This window comes from Piliocolobus tephrosceles, chromosome 12, assembly GCF_002776525.5.
Source record: "Piliocolobus tephrosceles isolate RC106 chromosome 12, ASM277652v3, whole genome shotgun sequence".
NCBI lineage: Eukaryota > Metazoa > Chordata > Mammalia > Primates > Cercopithecidae > Piliocolobus > Piliocolobus tephrosceles.
This window is the reverse complement of record NC_045445.1, coordinates 19,604,657-19,625,917: the sequence shown is the minus strand read 5'-3', so window position 1 is coordinate 19,625,917 and position 21,261 is coordinate 19,604,657. Positions and strand designations below refer to the sequence as shown.

At 39.0% G+C, this 21,261-nt stretch overlaps 1 protein-coding gene and 1 non-coding gene across 2 annotated transcripts in view; both read right to left on the bottom strand.

Moving 5' to 3' along the window:
• Positions 1-4,046: 4,046 nt before the first annotated feature.
• On the bottom strand, positions 4,047-4,187 carry LOC111531614. Its single transcript, XR_002728328.1, has one exon. It is a non-coding gene; the product is annotated as a U4 spliceosomal RNA (small nuclear RNA).
• Positions 4,188-13,352: 9,165 nt separating this feature from the next.
• FAM122B (family with sequence similarity 122B) overlaps positions 13,353-21,261 on the bottom strand; it is a 27,598-nt gene continuing 19,689 nt past the window's right edge. Inside the window, exon 4 of the mRNA XM_023198813.2 lies at positions 13,353-16,147. Coding sequence (XP_023054581.1) covers positions 15,924-16,147 — 224 coding nt within the window. The 3' untranslated portion in view covers positions 13,353-15,923. The remainder of the gene's footprint in view (positions 16,148-21,261) is intronic.

Genomic DNA, 21,261 nt, shown 5'->3' with positions numbered 1-21,261 from the left:
TTTTGAGATGTAGTCTTGCTCTGTCGCCAGTCTGGAGTGCTCTCGGCTTACTGCAACCTCTGGCTCCTGGGATCAAGTGATTCTTTTGTCTCAGCCTCCCAAGTAGCTGGGATTACAGGCGTCCGCCACCACACCTGGCTAATTTTTTATATTTTTAGTAGAGATGGGGTTTTACCGTGTTAGCCAGGATGGTCTCCATCTCCTGACCTCGAGATCCATCTGCCTTGGCCTCCCAAAGTGTTAGGATTATAGGTGTGAGCCACCGTACCCAGCCTTCATCTTCTTTCTTTTGACTTTGCCTATCTGATTTTTACCATGCAAAAAAAGGCTTTTACTTTAATTTTTATGTACTTGAAAATACTCATCATTTTATGGCATATGGATTTGGAGTCATATTTAAAAAGGCTTTCCCCACACCCAGATTATAAAGAAATTAATCCACATTTTCTTCTAGTGCCTACATGTTTTTTGTTTTTTTAATTTGGACCAGCTGGTACATATATGGTTTTATTTTTTTTTTTTATTTTATATAATAAGCTCCATTTGGAGCTTATTCTAGGGTACAATGTGAAGTATGGGACCAAATTACCTTTTTATCCAAATGGCTATCCAGTTATACCGATAGAATTTCTTTAAAAAGTCCATCTTTGCCCCAATAATTTGGATATACCACGTTTATTAAAGATTACATTTTCATATATACTTGGGTCTATTTCTGGACTTTCTGCTTTGTTTTGTCAGTCGATTTAGGCATGAGACCAATAATGGTAACAGGTTATAACACATCGATTAATTTTAAAAAAGAATTTGAAGTGACATGAAAAAAGAAGGGATTCAGTTTCCTTTATAGAAGAATGGATAGCTAATAAATGTGGAAGGAACAACAGAATTTGGAAAACATGCCTTTGTAGCCACTATGTTAAAAACTGATTCAGATAGGGATCATAATGAATGCTAAAACTATCAGATGAAAATTGTTGGGGAACAGAACATTTACATGGTCATACTTTAAAGATATTAATTTAATATTAATTACAAAGGAGGAGAATGTGCCTTTACAATGGAGAAATCTAGATTACACTACTTTGGCCAAGTGATCAAACTTGGCAATAGGACAAATTGACATTGTATACCTCCTGACAAGATGCAATGGAAACCACCTATGTGGTATCCTTGCCAAAAATGTTTAACCTGAATATATTCATGAGGGAACAATGTGACAAATCCAAATTATAGGCCATGATACAACATAACTGGCCTAGAGTCTTTGAAATGAATATTTCATGAAAGATGAAAAAAGTGGGAAACTTTTATATGAAAGACTACTAGAGATATGACAAGTACATGAATTTGTATGACCTTTGATCCTGAATTTGGGATCCTTGAATTGAAACAAACAAACAAACAAACAAACAAAAGCTCTAAATGACATTATTGGGGCAATCGGGAAATTTGAATATGGGCTATGAATAAAATAATATTATTCTGTCAAAACTTTCTTGGGTGTGCTAACAAAATTGTGATTATGTAGGTAAACATCCTTGTTTTTAGGCAATACAGGCTGAAGAAGTGTCTTGATATCCCCAAATTAATGTCAAATGGTTCATAAAATATGTATATATGTATGTATGTGCTATGTAGCATTATATATATGTATACACACAGAGAGAGAACAAATGTGGCAAAATGTTAACAAGTGTTTAATCTTCATGAAGGGTATATGGGTTTTTATTGTACTATTCTTTCAACTTTTCTGTAGGTTTGACTCTTTTAAAATAAAAAGTTGCAGGATACAAAATCAATGTACAAAAATCATTAGCATTTGTATATGATGGCCAATAATGATCTAGCCATGAAAGAAAAGAAAGCAATCCCATTTGCAATAGTTATAAAAATAAAATATGTAGGAATAATTTCAAACAAAGAGGTGAAAGATCTCTACAAGGAAAGCTACACACACCGACAAAAGAAATTGAAGATGACATAGACAAATGGAAAAAAAAAAAAAAAAAACCCATGCTCATGATTTGGAAGAATTAATCTAGTTAAAATGACCACATTGCCCAAAGCTATCTATAGATTCCATGCAGTCCTTATCAAAATACCAACATAATTCTTCACAGAATTAGAAAAAACAATCCTAAAATTCATACAGAACAAAAAAAAAAAAAGAGCCCAAGTAGCCAAAACAATCCTGAGCAAAAAGAAAGCTGGAAGCATTGCACATTACCTGACTTGAAAATATATTGCAAGGCTATCATAACCAAAACAGCATGGTATTGGTAAAAAAACAGACACACATACCAATGGAACAGCATAGAGAACTCAGAAATAAAGCCACATACAGTCAACTGATTTTTGACAAAGCCAGCAAGAACTTACCTGGGGAAAGGACACTTTCTTCAACAGTGCTGGGAAAAATGAATAACCACATGCAGAATGAAATTGGACCCCTATCTCTTACCATATACAAAAGTCAACTCAAAATGGATTAAACATAAGACTTGAAACTATAAAAACACTACAAGAAAACCTATGGAAAACTCTCCTGGACATTGATCTAGACAAAAACTTTATGACTAAGACCTCAAACGCACAGGCAACAAAAACAAAAATAGGCAAATTAAACTAAAAATCTTCTGCACAGTGAAGGAAACAATCAATAGAGTGAACAAACAATCTGTTGAATGTGAGAAAATATTGTAAACTATTCATCTAACAGGGACTTAATAACTAGAATATACCAAGAACTCAGATAATAGGAAAACAACAAATATTCCCACTAAAAAATGGGAAAAGGACATGAATAGACATTTCTTAAAAGAAAACATACAAACAGCCAACAGGTATATGAAAAAATACTCTACATCACTAATCATCAGATAAATGCAGATCAAAACCACAATGAGATATCATCTTACCCCAGTCAGAATGGCTACTACTAAAAAGACAAAAAATAAGAGATGTTGGTGAGGATGCAGAGAAAAGGAACTTTTTTTTTTTTTTTTTTTTTTTTTGAGACGGGGTCTTGCTCTGTCGCCCAGGCTGGAGTGCAGTGGCACGATCTGAGCTCGCTGCAACCTCCACCTCCTGGGTTCAGGTGATTCTCCTACCTCAGCCTCCTCAGTAGCTGGGACTACAGGTATGTACCACCACGCCTGGCTAATTTTTGTATTTTTAGTAGAGACAGCGTTTCACCATATTGGCCAGGCTGGTCTCAAACTCCTGACCTCATGATCCACCTGCCTAGGCCTCCCAAAGTGCTAGGATTACAGGCATGAGCCACCGCGCCTGGCCAGGAACTCTTATACATTGTTGGTGGGAATGTAAACTAGTATAGCCACTATGGAAAACAGTATGGAGATTTCTCAAAAAACTGAAAATAGAATTACCATTTGATCTAGCAGTCCCATGTATCTACCCAAAGGAAAAGAAATCAATATATCAAAGGGATATCTGCACTCCTATGTTTACTGCAACACTATTCACAATAGCAAAGATATGGAATCAACCTAAATGTCCGTCAACAGATGAATGGATAAAGAAAATGTGGTACATATACACAATTGAATACTATATGGTTATAAAAAAAGAATGAAATCGTGTCATTTTCAGCAACATCGATGGAACTGGAAGTCGTATCTTAAGTGAAATAAGCCAGGCACAAAAAGACAAATATTGAATGTTCTAACTTATATGTGGGAGCTAAAAAACTTGATCATATGGAGATAGAGAGTGGACAGACAGATAACAGAGAGTGGGAAGGGTGAGTCGGGAGTAGGGAGGAGGATGAAAAAAATGGGTTAAAGGGTACAAATATACAGTAAGACAGAAGGAATCAATAAGGTGTTTGACAGCACATTAGGTTGACTATACTTAACAAAAATATATTGTACTTGGGTTATGGACACCCTAAATACTCTGACTTCATCACGATGCATTATATACATGTAACAAAATTTCACATATACCCCATCAACTTATACAAAAAAAAAATTTAATTATGAACTTCCATTTCTTTTTTTTAATTTCCATTTTTAGTTTAGTCTCCATACAGACTGTCAAAAAATGCCAATGCCAACTATATTTCAAGCCATCATGGTGGGGTATTGGGAAAAGTTTTCAATTAGCAATAATCACTCCTCAGACAAACCTCACTGGCTGTGATGTTGCCACTGCACAAAACTGAACTTCTATTTCTTTAGAGTGGAAAAAAATTACAAAATTTTCAGTTTAATTTGGAATTCACTATCAAACATAATAAATAAATATATATACCTTTTGACCTAGTAATTCCACCTCTAGGAATTTATCTGACATATGTTCAATGTTATTCATTGCAGCATTGTTAGATAATAGCGAAAGACTGGAAGCAATATGTTTCCTTCAATAAGGGGCTGGTAAAATGAAATGGAATAAAAAACAAAGAAGCTCTTTGTAGACTAATATGAAGTCATTTCCAAGATACAGTGTTAGGTTAAAAAAAAAAAAAAAGGTAAGGTACATAACAATACCTATAGTATTGTATTTGATAGAATAAATGGCCCCAGCTCTTCCCCTCCCTAAGCCCATACACCCTGCAATGTGACTTTGCAGCTCCTCACACTCCTTGAATCCAGGCTAGCTAGCCTGTGGGTTGCTTTGGTCGACAGAATAAGACAGTAGTTATGTTGTGCCAGAGCCAAGTCTAGGCCTCCAGAGGCCTTCTGTGCTTCTGTTCTTGTGGCGTCCTGACACTACGATGAGAGCAAGCCCAGACTAGACTGCTTATGGGTAAGAGACCTCATGAAGTAGAGCTGAATAAGACCAGCTGAAGCCATTCTAGACCAACCAATCCCCAACTGACCCATCAACTAACCAGCCACGATGATCTGAGCCTGGCCCTGAATAGTAAATACTCTCAGCTTACCCATAGGCTCATGAGAAAAAAATGAATAATTGTTTTAAGCCGCTTAGGTTTTTGAGGGGAAAAGGAGAGGGAGGTCATGTAGTAATCGCTCATACAAATATGCTACCATTTGTGTAAAATTTCAGGAAAAAAGAAGACTATATAGATGGATTTGTTTACATATGCCAACTTTCTCCGTGAGGATGCACAAGAAACTGAAAACACAATTGCTCTGGGGGAAAGGAGCTATGGCAGCTAGGGGATGAAAGTGGGAGGCAGATGTTTTGTACCTTTTGAATTCTGAAGCACATTAATGTACTGCCAATGGATGAATGAATAAAACCTGTTCCTTTTTACTCAAATCTTTTCAGAACCCCTAAATCATCCCTGGCCAGGGCTCGGGATCAGGGGAAGGGAACTCTCAAATCCTATTGATGAGATTATAAATTGGTACAATCTCGATGGGGTGGTGGTATGGCTTTAAGCAATGCCTATAACAATATGTAAATATATATGCAATGTACACACTATCTCTGTTAGAAACTGCCAGAAGCTGGTAACACTGGTTGCTTCTGAGAAAGGATCTGATGGAACTGGAGGTCAAGGGTTAAGAGGAAAACTGACTTTTCCCTATATGTCCTTTTTATTTGCTATTTGATTTTTTTACATTGAACTTGTCTTACCTTTCCAAAAAGAAAATAATAAAATGCACATGTCGTCTGACCCAACAATTTATCACTTCTAAGAATCTCTCCTGAAGAAATACATACAGAAGCAGACAAATTTAAATGAATAACAACATTTACTTGTGTATACTAATAAATTATAAAGAACCTCAATGATCATTTGAGGGTTAAATTATGGAATGTTCATACAATTGCTAAAAATGAACCCATAAACCATCACCTACCTCAGTGCAGAGCATTCGAGAATTTTTGAAGCACCCTCTAATGCCCACTTCCAGTCATTCACGCTATGAATGATCACAAACGCAATCAACCCAAGTAACCATCACCCAGGTCCACAGAGAACATTCCAGAACTCTTGAGGTGCCCCACAATACCTACTTCCAGTCATTCACTCTATGAATGCTGAAAAAGTGAACCTAAGCAAACATCAGTCAGGTCACATAGAACATTCCAAAACTGTTCAGGCACCCCCAAATGACCACTTCTAGTCATTCACTCTATGAATGATCACAAACTGAATTAACCTAAGTAACCATCACCCAGGTCCGTAGAGAACATTCCAGAACTCTTGAGTTGCTCCCTACTGTTCATTTTCAGCCATTTACTCTGCAGGAATTATCACAAATGAATAAACCCATGTAACCATCACCCAAGTCACACAGAACATTCTCCCAGAAGATCTAGTTTGTGATAATTCATCAACCTGTACACTTTTTGTATATACATTACATTTCAATAAAAAATTTAAAATATGCATGTGCATCTATTAGAAATATGTTCGCCTATGTATAGAAAAAGATAACTAGGGCCAGGTGCGGTGGCTCACACCTGTAATCCCAGCACTGTGGACTTTGGGAGGCTGAGGTGGGAGGATCACAAGGTCAGGAGTTCAAGACCAGCCTGGCCAACATGGTGAAACCCCGTCTCTACTAAAAATACAAAAATTAGCCGAGCACAGTGGCAGGCGCCTGTAATCTCAGCTACTCGGGAGGCAGGAGAATTACTTGAAGCTGGGCGGCAGGGGTTGTGGTGAGCCGAGATCACACCACTGCACTCCAGCCTGGGCGACAGAGTGAGGCTCTATCTCAAAAAAAAAAAAAGAAAAACAAGAAAAAAAAAAGAAAGAAAAGAAAAGAAAAAGATAATTAGGTACACAAATCAAACTATTACATTATAGATGAAAAGGCTGGAGGGGGAGTATTTTTTACTTTGCATACTTCTATGAGGTTTCAACTTCTTATAATAAGCTTTTCTCCTCCATAATTCAAAACTAAATACAAATGAATAAAGATGAAAAAACAAAGAAATTAAACCACTGTTATGAGATGTTAATTTTGTCTCTGAGGTAGAAATACACATGATCAAGATTACAAATTCTAGAATTCTTAACCCCTCACCTACAACAGCCACAGCCCCTCTTCCCTTCTTCCTCCCCACAACCCACAGGTCTCTGAGGGAGATGGATGCTTAGAGGGCAGATTCAAAGCGCTAGGGCTTTCACCCCAGACTACTTCAGTAGTCATCAGGGGAACTAGACGAAAAATTCCTCTTGGCCAAAGAAGGCAGGCCTCAGTGATCCAGACTAGAAGCTTCTTTCTCTGAGGGCTGCATGCTGACATTAGCTCTGGAGTTCTAACCACTTTTTAGTCAGAAGAGATAGGTAAGCAAACCAGGCCTGAAGTGCTCTTTAGCCCCACTTTACCTCAGCCACACTCCACTTCCCCCTAGAAGCTGAAGGAGAGAGGTTCCTGACCTCTCTTACCACGCCTCACAGAAGAAGAAAAGTACAGAACAGGCTGGGCGCGATGGCTCACGCCTGTAATCCCAGCACTTTGGGAGACCGAGGGAGGGAGATCACCTGAGGTGAAGAGTTCGAGACCAGCCTGGCTAACATGGTGAAACCCCGTCTCTACTAAAAATACAAAAATCAGCCGGGCGTGGTGGTGGGTGCTTGTAATCCCAGCTACTCAGGAGGCTGAGGCAGGAGAATTGCTTGAACCCGGGAGGCGGAGGTTGCAGTGAGCCGAGACGGCGCCGCTGCACTCCAGCCTGGGCAACAAGAAAGAAACTCCGAAAAAAAAAAAAAGAAAGAGAAAAGAAAAGGGAAAGGAAAAGTGCAGAATCCCAAAAAAGAGGAAATCTGAAAAGAACCCGGCAACAGCATTCCACACAGATTCCACAGCTTCTAACTTCTTCATACAGACAGTTCCACACACCACTGTGACCCAATACTTTCCTGGATCGAAGTAATTATGTATATTTTAAGATTTGGGTCATATCTGGCTATGGATCATTCGTTCTATCATTTACTCAAGATGTATTTAAATTAAGTCACTTTTCCTTTACTATACGACTTGCCAAGTTTACTGTAATAAAAAGCTTCCTATCACTATAATAAATGGAACATCAGTATCACATGCCACAAACAGAAGGTACATATTAGGTATATATTAATAAAGATTACCAAAGGGTGGCACTCCTTGACAGACTCCTCGTGCAAGTTTTCCTCGGGAATGTCTGGAAGACAAGAAGCTTCACCCTCCTCCTAGAGGTGAGAGTGTGTGGTTAACACTTCCCCGGAGATTTACTTTCAGCTTCTCCTATAGGTTCATTCCCTAGTGATTTTCTTTCAGCTTCTCCTATAGGTTAACACTCCCTGTGGTTTTCTTTCAGCTCCCTCTATAGGTGAGAGTGACTTTCTTTTACTCCCTCTATAGGTTAGAGCGTGGGGTTACCTTGTTCAACAAAATTTTATTGAGTGACTATTCTATTTCAGATAGGATAACGTGGGGTTACTTAGTTTAACGAAATTTTATTGAGTGACTGTTCTATTTCAGATAGGATAGCGTGGGGTTACTTAGTTCAACAAAATTTTATTGAGTGACTGTTCTATTTCAGATAGGATAGTGTGGGGTTACTTAGTTCAACAAAATTTTATTAAGTGACTGTTCTATTTCCAATAGGATAGCGAGGGGTTACTTAGTTCAACAGAATTTTATTGAGTGACTATCCTATTTCGGATAGGATGCTAGCTGCTGAGGATACAGAAGGAAAAAACGGGAGAGTTTGTATTATGATTGAGCAAGGGTTGGGAAAGAAAAGAAGGGAAAAAAGGAAGTTGGCAGATGGACATAGACTATAACATACCCTCCTGTCTCCATCTCCTAAGCCCCCGCTTATTTAAGCCACTGCAATTCAACTTTGGCTCCTTCAGCCTCACTAACAGTACACTAATGAGAGCCTCCAGAGGACCTTCTGATTTTAAGATCTAATGGAAAAATTTCAGTCCTCATTTCAATTGACTCTGTAGACCACTCCCTCCTTATGGTTCACTGATATTGTTAGCTGCTTCATCTAGGCCATCCCTTCTTATCTTCAGTCGGCCTCTTTTTTTTTTTTTTTTTTTTGAGATGGAGTCTCGCTCTGTTGCCAGGCTGAAGTGAGGTGGCACAATCTCGGCTCACTGCAACCTCTGCCTCCCGGGTTCAAGCAATTCTCCTGCCTCAGCCTCCCGAGTAGCTGGGACTACAGGCGCGCACCACCACGCCAAGCTAATCTTTGTATTTTTAATAGAGACGGGGTTTCACCATGTTGGCCAGGATGGTCTCGATCTTTTGACCTCGTGATCCGTCAGCTCTTAAATGCTGATGATTGTCGGGATTTTGTCCCTAACCTTCTTGTCTGGATGATCTCCCTGTTTACATCTACAGCTATAGCTTCCACCTACATAAGCTAAAGACTCCCAAATCCCCAAAGAACAAGTAAGGTCTGTTTTCCTCTCCAGCCTCATCTCCTATATTAGCAAATTACTAGCATTTCTGTAACGGTGCTTTAGCGCTCTTCTCACCTTTATCTTATTTCCCTCTACCTAACTCCTTGACTCATGCCAAGTTTATTCTTCAAGATTCAGCTTTAGTGTTCCCTCTTCTGGGAAGCATCGGGGGAGGGGGAGTGTTCGCCCTTGATGCTCCCCAACACACTCTGTCAGTGCTTCCAGTAATCAGTGTACCTGACTATTCTGCTCTACTGCTCTCCTTGAAGGCAGGCTTTTTTTTTAATTTTATTTTTTGAGACGGAGTCTCACTCTGTTGCCCAGGCTGGAGTGCAGTGGCATGATCTTGGCTCACTGCAACCTCCGCCTCCCAGGTTCAAACAATTCTCCTGCCTCAGCCTCCTGAGTAGCTGGGGCTACAGGGGCACGCCACCACACCGAGCTAATTTTTGTATTTTTAGTAGTGACAGGGTTTCACCATGTTGGCCAGGCTGGTCTCAAACTCCTGACCTCAGGTGATCCACCTACCTTGGCCTCCCAAAGTGCTGGGATTACAGGCATGAGACACTGTGCCCGGCCAAAGGCATGAAATTAATCTGCATTTACAATTCACAGCACAGGGCTCAATAAATATTTGTTAAATTGATGAATGTAAGAAATTCCCAAGCTGTGAACAGTCAAGCACAGAAGATAAGGAGCTTGTGGTGGTTGGGGTGGGTGTGAACCAGGGATATTTAAAACTTGAGGACTTAGATCCTCTTTCCTTCCTTCCATCCAGGCAGCCAAGACTGGCAGACCATCAGGGTCAGAGCCAAGGAGATGGATGGGGCTGAGGAGGCAGGCTGGGTAGCCAGCTGGCAGGGTAGGAAATTGGTTACACACAGGAGAAAGGAGTAATTACACCGAGATAAACACTGGAATGAACCCTGTGGTACTGAATTGGAATCAGAGGTATAGTTTGAACTCAGAGGTATAGTTTGAACTAAGCAAATATAGATGTGTATATACATTCACATGGCATATATACGCATGTGTTTTTCTCTGTGCTCTGAGGGCTTTAAACAATGATGCCCCAATAGCAATAATATACCTAGTTCCCCACCTTGGTTTTTAAACACTGTTCTCTATTAAAAGGAATCAAGGGGCTACTTAGAGAAATGGCTGATCCCAGTGGCTGGGGCAAGGAAAGTATGAATCTGGGACATCTTGAGTCAGAAAAGTAAAAAACTGCTCAGAAACTGATTTGTCCAAAGGACATAGGGACGAGTTGGAGGGGCCCTCATTTTCCAAATCTGAGGCAACTTGAATATCAAAACAATCATGGTAATGAATTAAAACTCACTAACTAAAATGGGAGTCCAGGAGTCCACACGGATGCAAAGTGGTGGAGGAGAGTGTGTTCTTCTTCTTTACAGTAGAATGTCAACTAATAAATTGATGGAATTAGAGCCAGCATTAGGTAGTCATCATGATACTATCAGGCAGCCATCATAATACCATCAGACAAAAAAGATCAATGAATGTTAAAACTAGGGGGTCAAAGTTTAATGAGGAAACAGGATATTTATAGTCTCAAAGTACACAAAATACTTTAATTTCAATGGGAAAAAGACAATAGACACTACCTTATCCAAGGGATCAAGGTTATCACTAGTAACAGGACAAAGTAACACCATGTGCCTCCTCCAGAAGAAACAGGGGTCTCTCCCCTACTGAAGTAGTCTGAATAAAATCTGTCTTGCTAACTATGTCTGGTATTGTTCCTCCTTGACAAGGGCAAAAAGATATATCTCAGAAACAGAATGAAGTCATGCTGAAGAATTATATGCAAGGAATGAAAGTAAGCAACAAGTCAAGGTTAACTCCTGGGTTCTTGGCTTGAGTAGCTGAGTGGGTGAGGGTGTCAATTACTAAGATAAGAAAGTCTCCTCCTCCTCCAGAAGAAAAAAAATGATCTTTTCCCTTTTGCCAAAAACGGCATTATCACAACTATAGGCAAAAACTGAATGGGTCTGTAGATTAGAGGCAGTTTAAAAAAATCTTTCTGTTTTAAAAAATATATAGATACAGGATCTTGCTATGTTGCCCAGGCTGGTCTCAAACTCATGGACTTAAGCGATCCTCTCACCTCAGCCTTCCAAAGTGCTGGGATTACATGTGCGAGCCACTAATAGATGGCAGTTTTGTGTCAGTTAATTTTCTGATTTTGATAGTTACAATGTGGTTATGTAGAATGTCTTTGTCTTTAAGAAATTTATGCTGAAGCATATAAGGGCAATGGGGCATCGTAACTATAATTCATTCTCAGATGATTCAGAAAAAAAATGTGTGTGTGTGTGTGTGTGTGTGTGTATATATATATATACATCCCCCCCACACAGAGAGACACAGGGAGAAGCAGAATGGTAGTGCATATATAGAAGGAGACAGACAGACAAAGCAAATGTGATTAAATGTTAACAATTGAGGAACCTGGGTGAAGGATATATAGGAGTTATTTGAGCTACTCTTGCAAATTTTTTGTAAGTCTGAAATTATTTCAAATTTCAAAATGTAAAGTTGTTTTTCTTTTTGTTTGTTTTTTTGAGAGAGTCTTGCTCTGTCACCCAGGCTGGAGTGCAGTGGTGCGATCTCAGCTCACTGCAACCTCTGCCTTCCAGGTTCAAGCGTCAGCCTCCCAAGTAGCTGGGATTACAGGCGCATGCCACCATACCCAGCTAATTTCTGTAATTTTAGTAGACGAGGATTTGCCATGTTGCCCAGGCTGGTCTCAAACTCCTGGCCTGAAGCAATCCACCCGCCTTGGCCTCCCCAGGTGTTGGGATTACAGGTGTGAGCCACTGCACCCGGCCCAAAATGTATTTTAAAATAAGGTAGTTCATGTATTTCTTAAAAACTGAAGATAGGGCCAGGCGCGGTGGCTTGCGCCTGTAATCCCAGCACTTTGGGGAGGCCGAGGCAGGTAGATCACCTGAGGTCAGGAGTTTGAGACCAGCCTGGCCAATATGATGAAACTCCATCTCTACTAAAAAATACAAAAACTAGCCGAGCGTGGTGGCGGGCGCCTGTAGTCCCAGCTACTCAGGAGACTGAGGCAGGAAGAATTGCTTGAATCCAGGAGGCAGAGGTTGCAGTGGGCCAAGATTGTGCCACTGCACTCCAGCCTGGGCAACAAGAGCAAAACTTTGCCTTAAAAAAAATAAAAATAAAAAAGAAACTGAAGATAAAACTTAATAATCAGAATCATACATAAAAGGCTTTTTGCCTGGTTTTCTTTTTTGTTTTTTTTAAGACGGCGTCTCGCTCTGTATCCAGGCTGGAGTGTAGTGGCACAATCTCGGCTCACTGCAACCTCAGCCTCCCGGATTCAAGCGATTCTCCTGCCTCAGCCTCCTGAGTAGCTAGGACTACAGGTGCACGCCACCATGCCCAGCTAATTTTTGTATTTTTAGTAGAGACAGGGTTTCACCATGTTGGCCAGGATGGTCTTGATCTCTTGACCTCGTGATCTGCTCACCTCGGCCTCCCAAAGTGCTGGGATTACAGACGTGAGCCACCGTGCCCGGACCTTTTTGTCTGTTTATCCACCGCAATCTTGTTCTAAAAATAATTTATAGAGGCTTATCAATATGTAAAAAATTTAACAAGATAAACTAAATTGAAAACGAGGAATGACCTCGTTTTCATTCATTCATACATACAAAAGATGTATTCATACACACAAAAGACTTCATTCATACATACAAAAGATGTATGACCCTGGCAAGAACCTTCTAAATTGTCAAATTCTACAAAATACTCTTGAAAATTTGATTATGTGGAGAGGTTTCACTTCATTTTTGCAAACAGCCCCAACTTCAACATAGCTATTAGTTCTTTTGTGTTTCTGATATCCTTTTATTCAAAAGTTGACCTGCAATTAGACACAGAGAATAAACTATTGGGATATAAGGGCAGAAAATGATTATTAATAAGAACAAAGGACAGATTTTTAAAACATTCGTAAATTTTATGCATGTATACACACTTTATTAAATTTATTCTAAGGTATACACAAGGTCAGCATTTCACAAAACTTCCTATTATTCCAAAAGCAGTAATCATGAAACAGTGATTATATAAGTCAATCAAGCAAAAAACATGATAGGGTTCCATCATATCATCTCTTATACCTGTTTTCAAATAGAAGCCTGAAATATATGATATATATTAGAATAGGAAGAGAGAATTTTACTTTATAACAATCACTTTTCAAATATTAGACTTTATATAAAAATAAAGGGGTCTTATCAACAAAGTTCATCTGTGAGTTAGCGTATCTCTTTATTTCAAAACAATCCCTGCAAAAACTTAACTTTCCAGTTCATTTAAACAACAAAAACTAAAAATGAAGCTTGGTTTAAATAATAAAGTGAATCATCTTGTCTCCTAGTTCTCACACCACTGGAACAATTTCCATTTCCTGACCTAATTCTATCCCACCATTGAATTTCAAAAATTAATGTAAGTGCCATCATATTTCAGTTATTTCTTAACAGTGTTAAGTTTGAGTCTAAAAATGATGGCCAAGTGTCCCTTTAAGGCAAAGAAGACAGTAGGTGGATAAATCTCCTGAAAGACAAAACCATCTATTATCATTATAGAGGCAGAACATTTTGACATGATCCTTTACAAACAGAATAGATACACCGCATACTATCGAAGAATTTTTTCTTTATAATGGCATACTAGGGGACAAGCTTCATAATAGATATATTTATGTTACGTTTGAAGAAGTAGACTTTTCCCAGATGAGAGCAATACAAGAAATAAAGCCATTAATGGCTGTTATGGTTACAATTTAAAATAAAGGACACATCGGATGCTATAACAGAACTACTGCACGCTAAGTGATGCTCTCTTGTAATTGAAAGAGAATGGGTTTCCCTTCAAGCCATATGCTATTACTAGTCTCTGAGTGCCTTCAAAGCACATAATCTTCCTTTAAAATCCAAGGATCTTTGCCTTCAAAAGACACAAATGCAGTAGTTTTCATTTCTTACATTCACTTTAAAATGGATTATGATGATTCCAGCAGGCAAATCTGCATATTAAATATAGATAACCCAACCACAATATCTGAACATTAAAAGAAATCTATCACGACAGACATTTTACCTAGTTATAAATAACGTAACAATAGATTACACTCAGATTTCTTAAACAGCTCACTCAGGAGTTTCCTCTTTTAAAAATTAAATAACTTATGGTACTTCACACTTAGAGCATGTACACAGTTCATAGCTGAAACAGCTTCTTAAAAGCAGAACGCACAATCACATTGACTTCTTCAGCTCCTAAAAGCTTCTTCGTAGATATTAAACTGCCCTCACTACAAGGCAGTATGAACAAGAACTGGATTCTGATTCTGGTGGCAACACAATAACTATAAGGCAGTATGAACAAGAACTGGATTCTGATTCTGGCGGCAACACAATTAACTGAAACACCATTCACCACATGACAAAACAAACGAATCCAATGACAAAAAGGAATCGGAAAAAAAGCAGCAACAGAAACAGTATGTGGCAATCATACACATAAGGCCCCTCTTCCACCATACCTTATGATATACATCCCTTATAGCATGACAATGTACCCCAAGGCACCTGAGGCCTCATAATGCCACCCGAGACACTGACAGCTCCATGGACGCTTTTGTACACAGTGGTTTGTGTGTAAATAACTATTCATTCATTTGTAGATGCTCCACACATCGGGTCAAGGCAGGAATTTCTTCTCCTTGATAACACCACCTAGAAATATCAACAATATTTTATATATTCCTTAGGGCAACAGGTTTGAGGAGAAATACATCAACTGTGGTAGCAAAGTCATAAGAACCTGTGGTGACTAATCCAAGCATCCTGTAAGTCCGTTTACATTCTCAGCACTAAAATCAATGCTCACTTCACACACCCCAACAGCAAAGAAGCAATAAGGGTAATGAAAGCAACTACGTATTCCCCTCTGTGAGAAATGGCATAAGCGGCTCAAACAGGAAAGGGAAACAAAATAATGTATTTTAAGCTGATGCAGAAAAATAAAAATGTAATATAATTAAAAGCAATTTATATATTATGAACTAGAGATTTGAAACTATGTAGTCAATGAAGAACAAAACAAAAAAATATCTCTCAAGCAAGAGAATTTCTGATCAAATCTGTCGTATCACTGCTGCGGAAAAGAACCATTAAAAGGCAATACGTATCAGTGCCTTTCTTAAATGTATAAACTCAAAATAGGTGTTGAGGCACTAAGAAAAAAAACTTCCTCTAAGCAATCAAAAGTGAGCAGTTGAGATTTAATCACTAAATCCAAAATGAGATCAGCAAAACCAGATTATTAGCTCAGGTCATTAGGCTCACAAAATTGAACTTTGGAGAAGAGAGATGCCCAAAGAGTAATAATAGCATCAGAATGGGTGAAATCTGTAAAACTTTAATCCTCATTATGGATCAAAGTTCTCTGCGTTCCCCACTAAACATTTTAGGTAGGAAACAGCAGTTAAAACGTTGAATCAGAAATGGTTAAGTCACTTGGGTGAGAGATCATCCATCAAGATGAACGAAGAGCATGAATTGGAGCATGCTACTGGAGACTCTGTGGTAGCGCTGCCTTTAGCCAGCGGGTCTGAGGATAAGCCACTGCTGCTACTACTGCCATCCAAAATATCTGAACTGAAGACAAAGCAAAAAGAATTATAAGCAAATGCAACTATCAGGGTAAACGTAACATGCAATGACACAGTTTCAAGAGCTCACAAATCAGTAGATCACTTGTAAATAATAAAAAAGCATAAAGCCACAGCAATGAACTACATAATATACTACATTATAAAGCCACAAAAATCCAAAGTAAGACTCTTCGAGGTCCTGTATCATTTGATTGTCCCCCCTGGAGGCATCAGACCATCCAACCTACAATAAACGTTCCTCTTGACATGCCATGGTTTTTGGGAGGGAGTTCCTTCACTTCACTTCAGCTCAAGAAATTTCTATCCTTATGTTTATCTTTTTATCTTCCCATCAGGCTTGGAGCAAGAGGAGTAGTTACTTACTGAGGTAACCATACTCGGACTATCAGAGGTGTTCGATGAAGTACACTGCCCTCATAGTTCCTCTACTCTAAAACTAAGTCTTTCAACTCCCCTAGAGTTGATCACTTCCCCAGTCCCAAAGGGCCTTCGATTCAAACATATTTTTAAATGGTTTCCCCCTCCAATTCTATGCCATTTATAATTCCTTACACTGTTTCCTTTCTTCTTGCTTTCAAAACCCAAAGGTCTATTTCTAGAAGAGTCCCTTTCTTTGATCCCTTCGGTTATTCTCCAGTTAAGCTTCTACAATGAATAATCTACACTCATGGTCTCAGTACCCATTGTCTGGTGCCTCTTTATCCTGACAACTGGCACCTGTTCCTATCCTTCCAGTAAAACTCCAGATCTGGACACCAAGCACCTCTATACCCAGCCCAGGGATTCCTTCCCTATCCAGCCCAGGGGCTCACTGTTCCCAACCATCAACCTGGCCTGACCCATGAATCTGGCTCCATACTTCAGCAGGGAACTGAGAGCCTTTACAGTCTGGCATCAAGCTGCCTTTCTGGCTTTGATTTCCATCAATCCAATAATAAGATCTATGCTTTATATTTGCCCTGAATTCAATCATTCACTTATTCTAATATTTACTGAGTGCCTGCCAAGTGCAGGAAGCACACTAGATATTAGAAATACAACGGCGTTTAAAACAGACGCGGTCCCAGCCCTCATTGAATTTACAGTATTGTGCAGGAGACAGACATTTAAATAACCATGCTAATAAATATGTAATTATAATTTGCAATAAAAGTGATAAAAGGAAAGATACAAGGGGCTATGAGAATATATAACATGGGTAACCTAATCTAATTCGGAGGAATGAGAAAAGGTTCCCCAGAGATGATATTTGCTATCATCTGAAGGATGAGCAGGCATTAACTAGTTAAGACTTGGGAGGAAGCAAGGGTAGTTCTAGGAACCAAACAAAAGCAGACTATTGTGGCTGGGGTATAGAGAGTGAAGAAAACACAGTGACAGACAAAGCGGGAGAGGTAATTGGGCAGTTTTAGAATTTACACAGACACTTTTTATTTTTGAAAAGGAAAAAAGCACAGAATTGGAGAAGGAATTATGGAAATCAGGAAACATGTGTTCTAGTTTTAACTTTGGTCACTAGCTCCTTTGAAAAGGCCCATTCCAGTCTAACATGCTGAGCCGAAAATGTTAGAAGTCTTTAATATGATCATTTTTCTGAATTTCCAAGTTAATGTATTTCTAGTGTTAAAAGTAATCTATGGTACATTAGAAAGTTTCTGGGCCCTGTACTACCCTCAATGAAATATATCACCCCCACCCTTGCTTCTCTACTCGTCTACTTTTCTTTGAAATGTCATTTCATTCTCTTGTTTGTGGATTGTTTTTAGGTGGAGACAGACTACAAATAGGCTTCAGAAAAGTAACAGTAAAAATGGAAACAGTATATTCCACACTACTCCTACTCTACACTCACTGCTGTCAAATGCATCATTAATAATACCACTTTTAAGTAAGAAGTTTGGAAATTTTAGCTGGCTCCGATATTTTTTCAACCAAATGGCAAAATGGATCTAAAATATGAATTACTCAAACTACTGAAAGAAAGTTGCACAGATAATCCAAGGCATTGGAAAATCAAAAGACCTTTCTATTTGCCTTTGGAACATATGCGATTTTTCCTCCTGCAGGTTTTTGCCTAGACTAATATTAAAATGAATTTACTTTCCTAAAGCACATATTGGCCGGGCAGCCGAAGGACACGCTCTATGCTACTTGGCAGGAAGAAATGGGCTTAGATTAAAACTTGGCCACCAAGCAGATAATCTGAATATAAATAAAGAATTCTTTATTCCAACCACCAGACTTACGGTGAGCCCTGGGTTAAAAGATTCCATTTGTAATAAGGCCTGCTTGCTTGGGTGAATCCTGTATTCATTCAAAAACACACAACAGGACTCATGCAGTGAAATCTGACTTCTAACACTGCTGATTTACCTTAAGAGAAATAAGCTAATGGAGAAGCAGAAAAAAAAGCCCTGAACATTTCATTTCAGAATGTCTTCCCTATTATTAAAATATAAACGTATATAATTTTGTTCATTAACAGAAAATAGCACACTTACATTTAGTCTCCACTGCAATTTAGATTCAGAACTTGGTAAATCTTTAGCCAGACATTTTCACTTAACTAAAATCTAGTTTCCGTTTGAATTAATCTGGCACAATTACTCATGGTCATGGAAGCAGAGACTTCACGTCACAAATCACTCATTGTTATTCTATCCATGTCAAGTAAGACTTACATGATTTTTTAACCCACAGCAACATCACTGCACAAAAGTAATTTTCACAGAGTCTACTATTAACTCTTCTACCAGAGCTCCTAAAAGCAACGAGGTCTGGACTAATTTGAGTTCATCTCTTCTTTCTTTCCTAGCTTAAGCTCTGATGGAAGTGCTAATGAACCTTACTTACACTAATGGCCGAAAGCCAGACAACAGTCAAAAAGGATCTAGACAATTCAAATTGGACATAGGAATCCCTGAATCAAAACGGAACGAATGCGTTCCAGCCACTGAATATACATATTGAGGCAATATTTGAACCACACAACCAAAAGTGCTTATGACTTAAGGTAATGCCCTCTGTCTAGAAAAACTAAGGATGAAGTATGAGTGACTCATTAAAACAGTCCAATGATAAAGTAATAACAAGGGTAGGATGTCCAGTGTGATTCATGCCATCACCCCATCTGGCTGAGCCACTTGGTGCCTTGTCTAGTCAATAAGCTGGGTCCTATCAGATTAATGACAGGCAGGTAAATGCATTAGAAATTAGTCACAGTCCTATCAAGCCTAGCACAGATTTTGGTATAAGGTATGACTGTGGGGCATCCCCACACCCCTTGCTGTGGGTTAAACTGATATATATGGCATGTTCTCTGGTCTCTACTATCTTACCTTAAGGGTCCTAGTATTGTCCTTCTGAATAACCTCTAAGTTTTTAAGATCACATATTTAAATATCAGTCTGCAGTCATGCTGAGGACAGGAGTTTTTTTTTTTTTAACTTGCTCATTTTTATGGTGAAGGTAGACAGGAGTTTTAAACTGTCAGCACAGATGTCTAAGTTGCTCACATAAACATCTCTAAAGTGTGTGTGTGTGTGTGTGTGTGTGTGTGTGTACACGTGTACTTTAGAGATGTGTACAGACATACACATTCCTATTAATGATTAAAACTTATTTTTTGTACTTGTCACATATTCATGAAATTTTGGCATGACACATATAATATTAAAAATAGTGTTAGAACCACTAAGACCAATTTAACAAAAAAATGTGTTAAAACTATCATATTAACACTGATGCACGGGGTAAGAAAATTCATAAGTTTTCCTTTCATAAAAAAAAAAAAAGACACTATCATTTAATCGTCACCGTATGGCCAGCAGCCCTGAAAACTCCTTTATTTTATATAGTATGCTGCAGACACACACAGTCTCACTCCCAACAGAATGAAGAGCAGATTAAGAGCTCCCAACATGCAGAAAGAATCAAAGCACAGGCAAAGGTAGACTTCTGAGTTATGCTCAAATTTTGATGTCCATAAGGACTAAATGCAGAATGACATAACTCCCGCCTTGTGGTTGATAATGTCCTCCAGATTTGGTTGGCAAAGATTTGGGAAATTTCATTTGGAAAAAAAAAGAAAAGAAAAGAAAGAAAAAGTATGCCTAACTGGACACAAACTCCAAATGGGTCCACACTCAAATTTCAAACTTAATTTATGCTCCAAAAGATGTCAGATTTTAAAGATTGTTATCCAGTACATAAACTTCAATCTAAAGGCTATAAAAGCCATCTCTCCTTTTGTTGGGTGGGGCAGGAAATAAACTATAAATATTTAAATGACAAGATAACATCTAATGATCTGATCCTTTTTCTGCTCTCTAAAAGATAGAGGGCAGTTGTTTCTGTAGTTTCATTAAAATAGCAAATCATTAAAACCATCCAATGATAAAAGTAATCACAAAACTAAGATACTCGGTTTGATTCATGTTATCACCCCATCTGGCTGAACCACTTTGTGCCTTGTTCAGTCAATAAGCTGGGTTCTATCAGATTAATAGCAGGTAGGTAAATAAATAAAAAATTAGCCACAGCCCTATCAAGCCTAGCACAGATTCCTTAGTTTTGTTATCAAGTAGGTTGCCAACCTTGGTAGCAGAAACCAGAACACAGCTGGATTCCTATCTCTAGCCCCATTTCTAAGAATGTGAATGTCTGATTCTGATTAATGAAACTGCATTAAAGAGATAAAAGAGGCTGCGTGTGGTGGCTCATGCCTGTAATCCCAACACTTCGGGAGGCCAAGGCATGCAGTTCACTTGAGTGCAGGAGTTCAAGACCAGCCTGGGCAACATGGCGAAACTCGGTCTCTACAAAAACAGAAAAATTAGCTGGGCGAGATGGTGCACACCTGTAGTCCCAGCTGTTCGGGAGGTTGAGGTGGGTGGATGGCTTGAGCCCGGGAAACAGAGGTTGCAGGGAGCCATGATCACACTACTGTACTCCAGTCTGGGCAATAGACCAGATCTTTTCTCAACAACAGAAAAAAAAGACCAGGTATGGTGGCTCACGCCTGTAATCCCAGCACTTTGGGAGGCTGAAGCGGGTGGATCACCCGAGGTTGGGAGTTCGACACCAGCCTGACCAACATGAAGAAACCCCATCTCTACTAAAAATACAAAATTAGCCGGGTGTGGTGGTGCATGCCTGTAATCCCAGCTACTCAGGA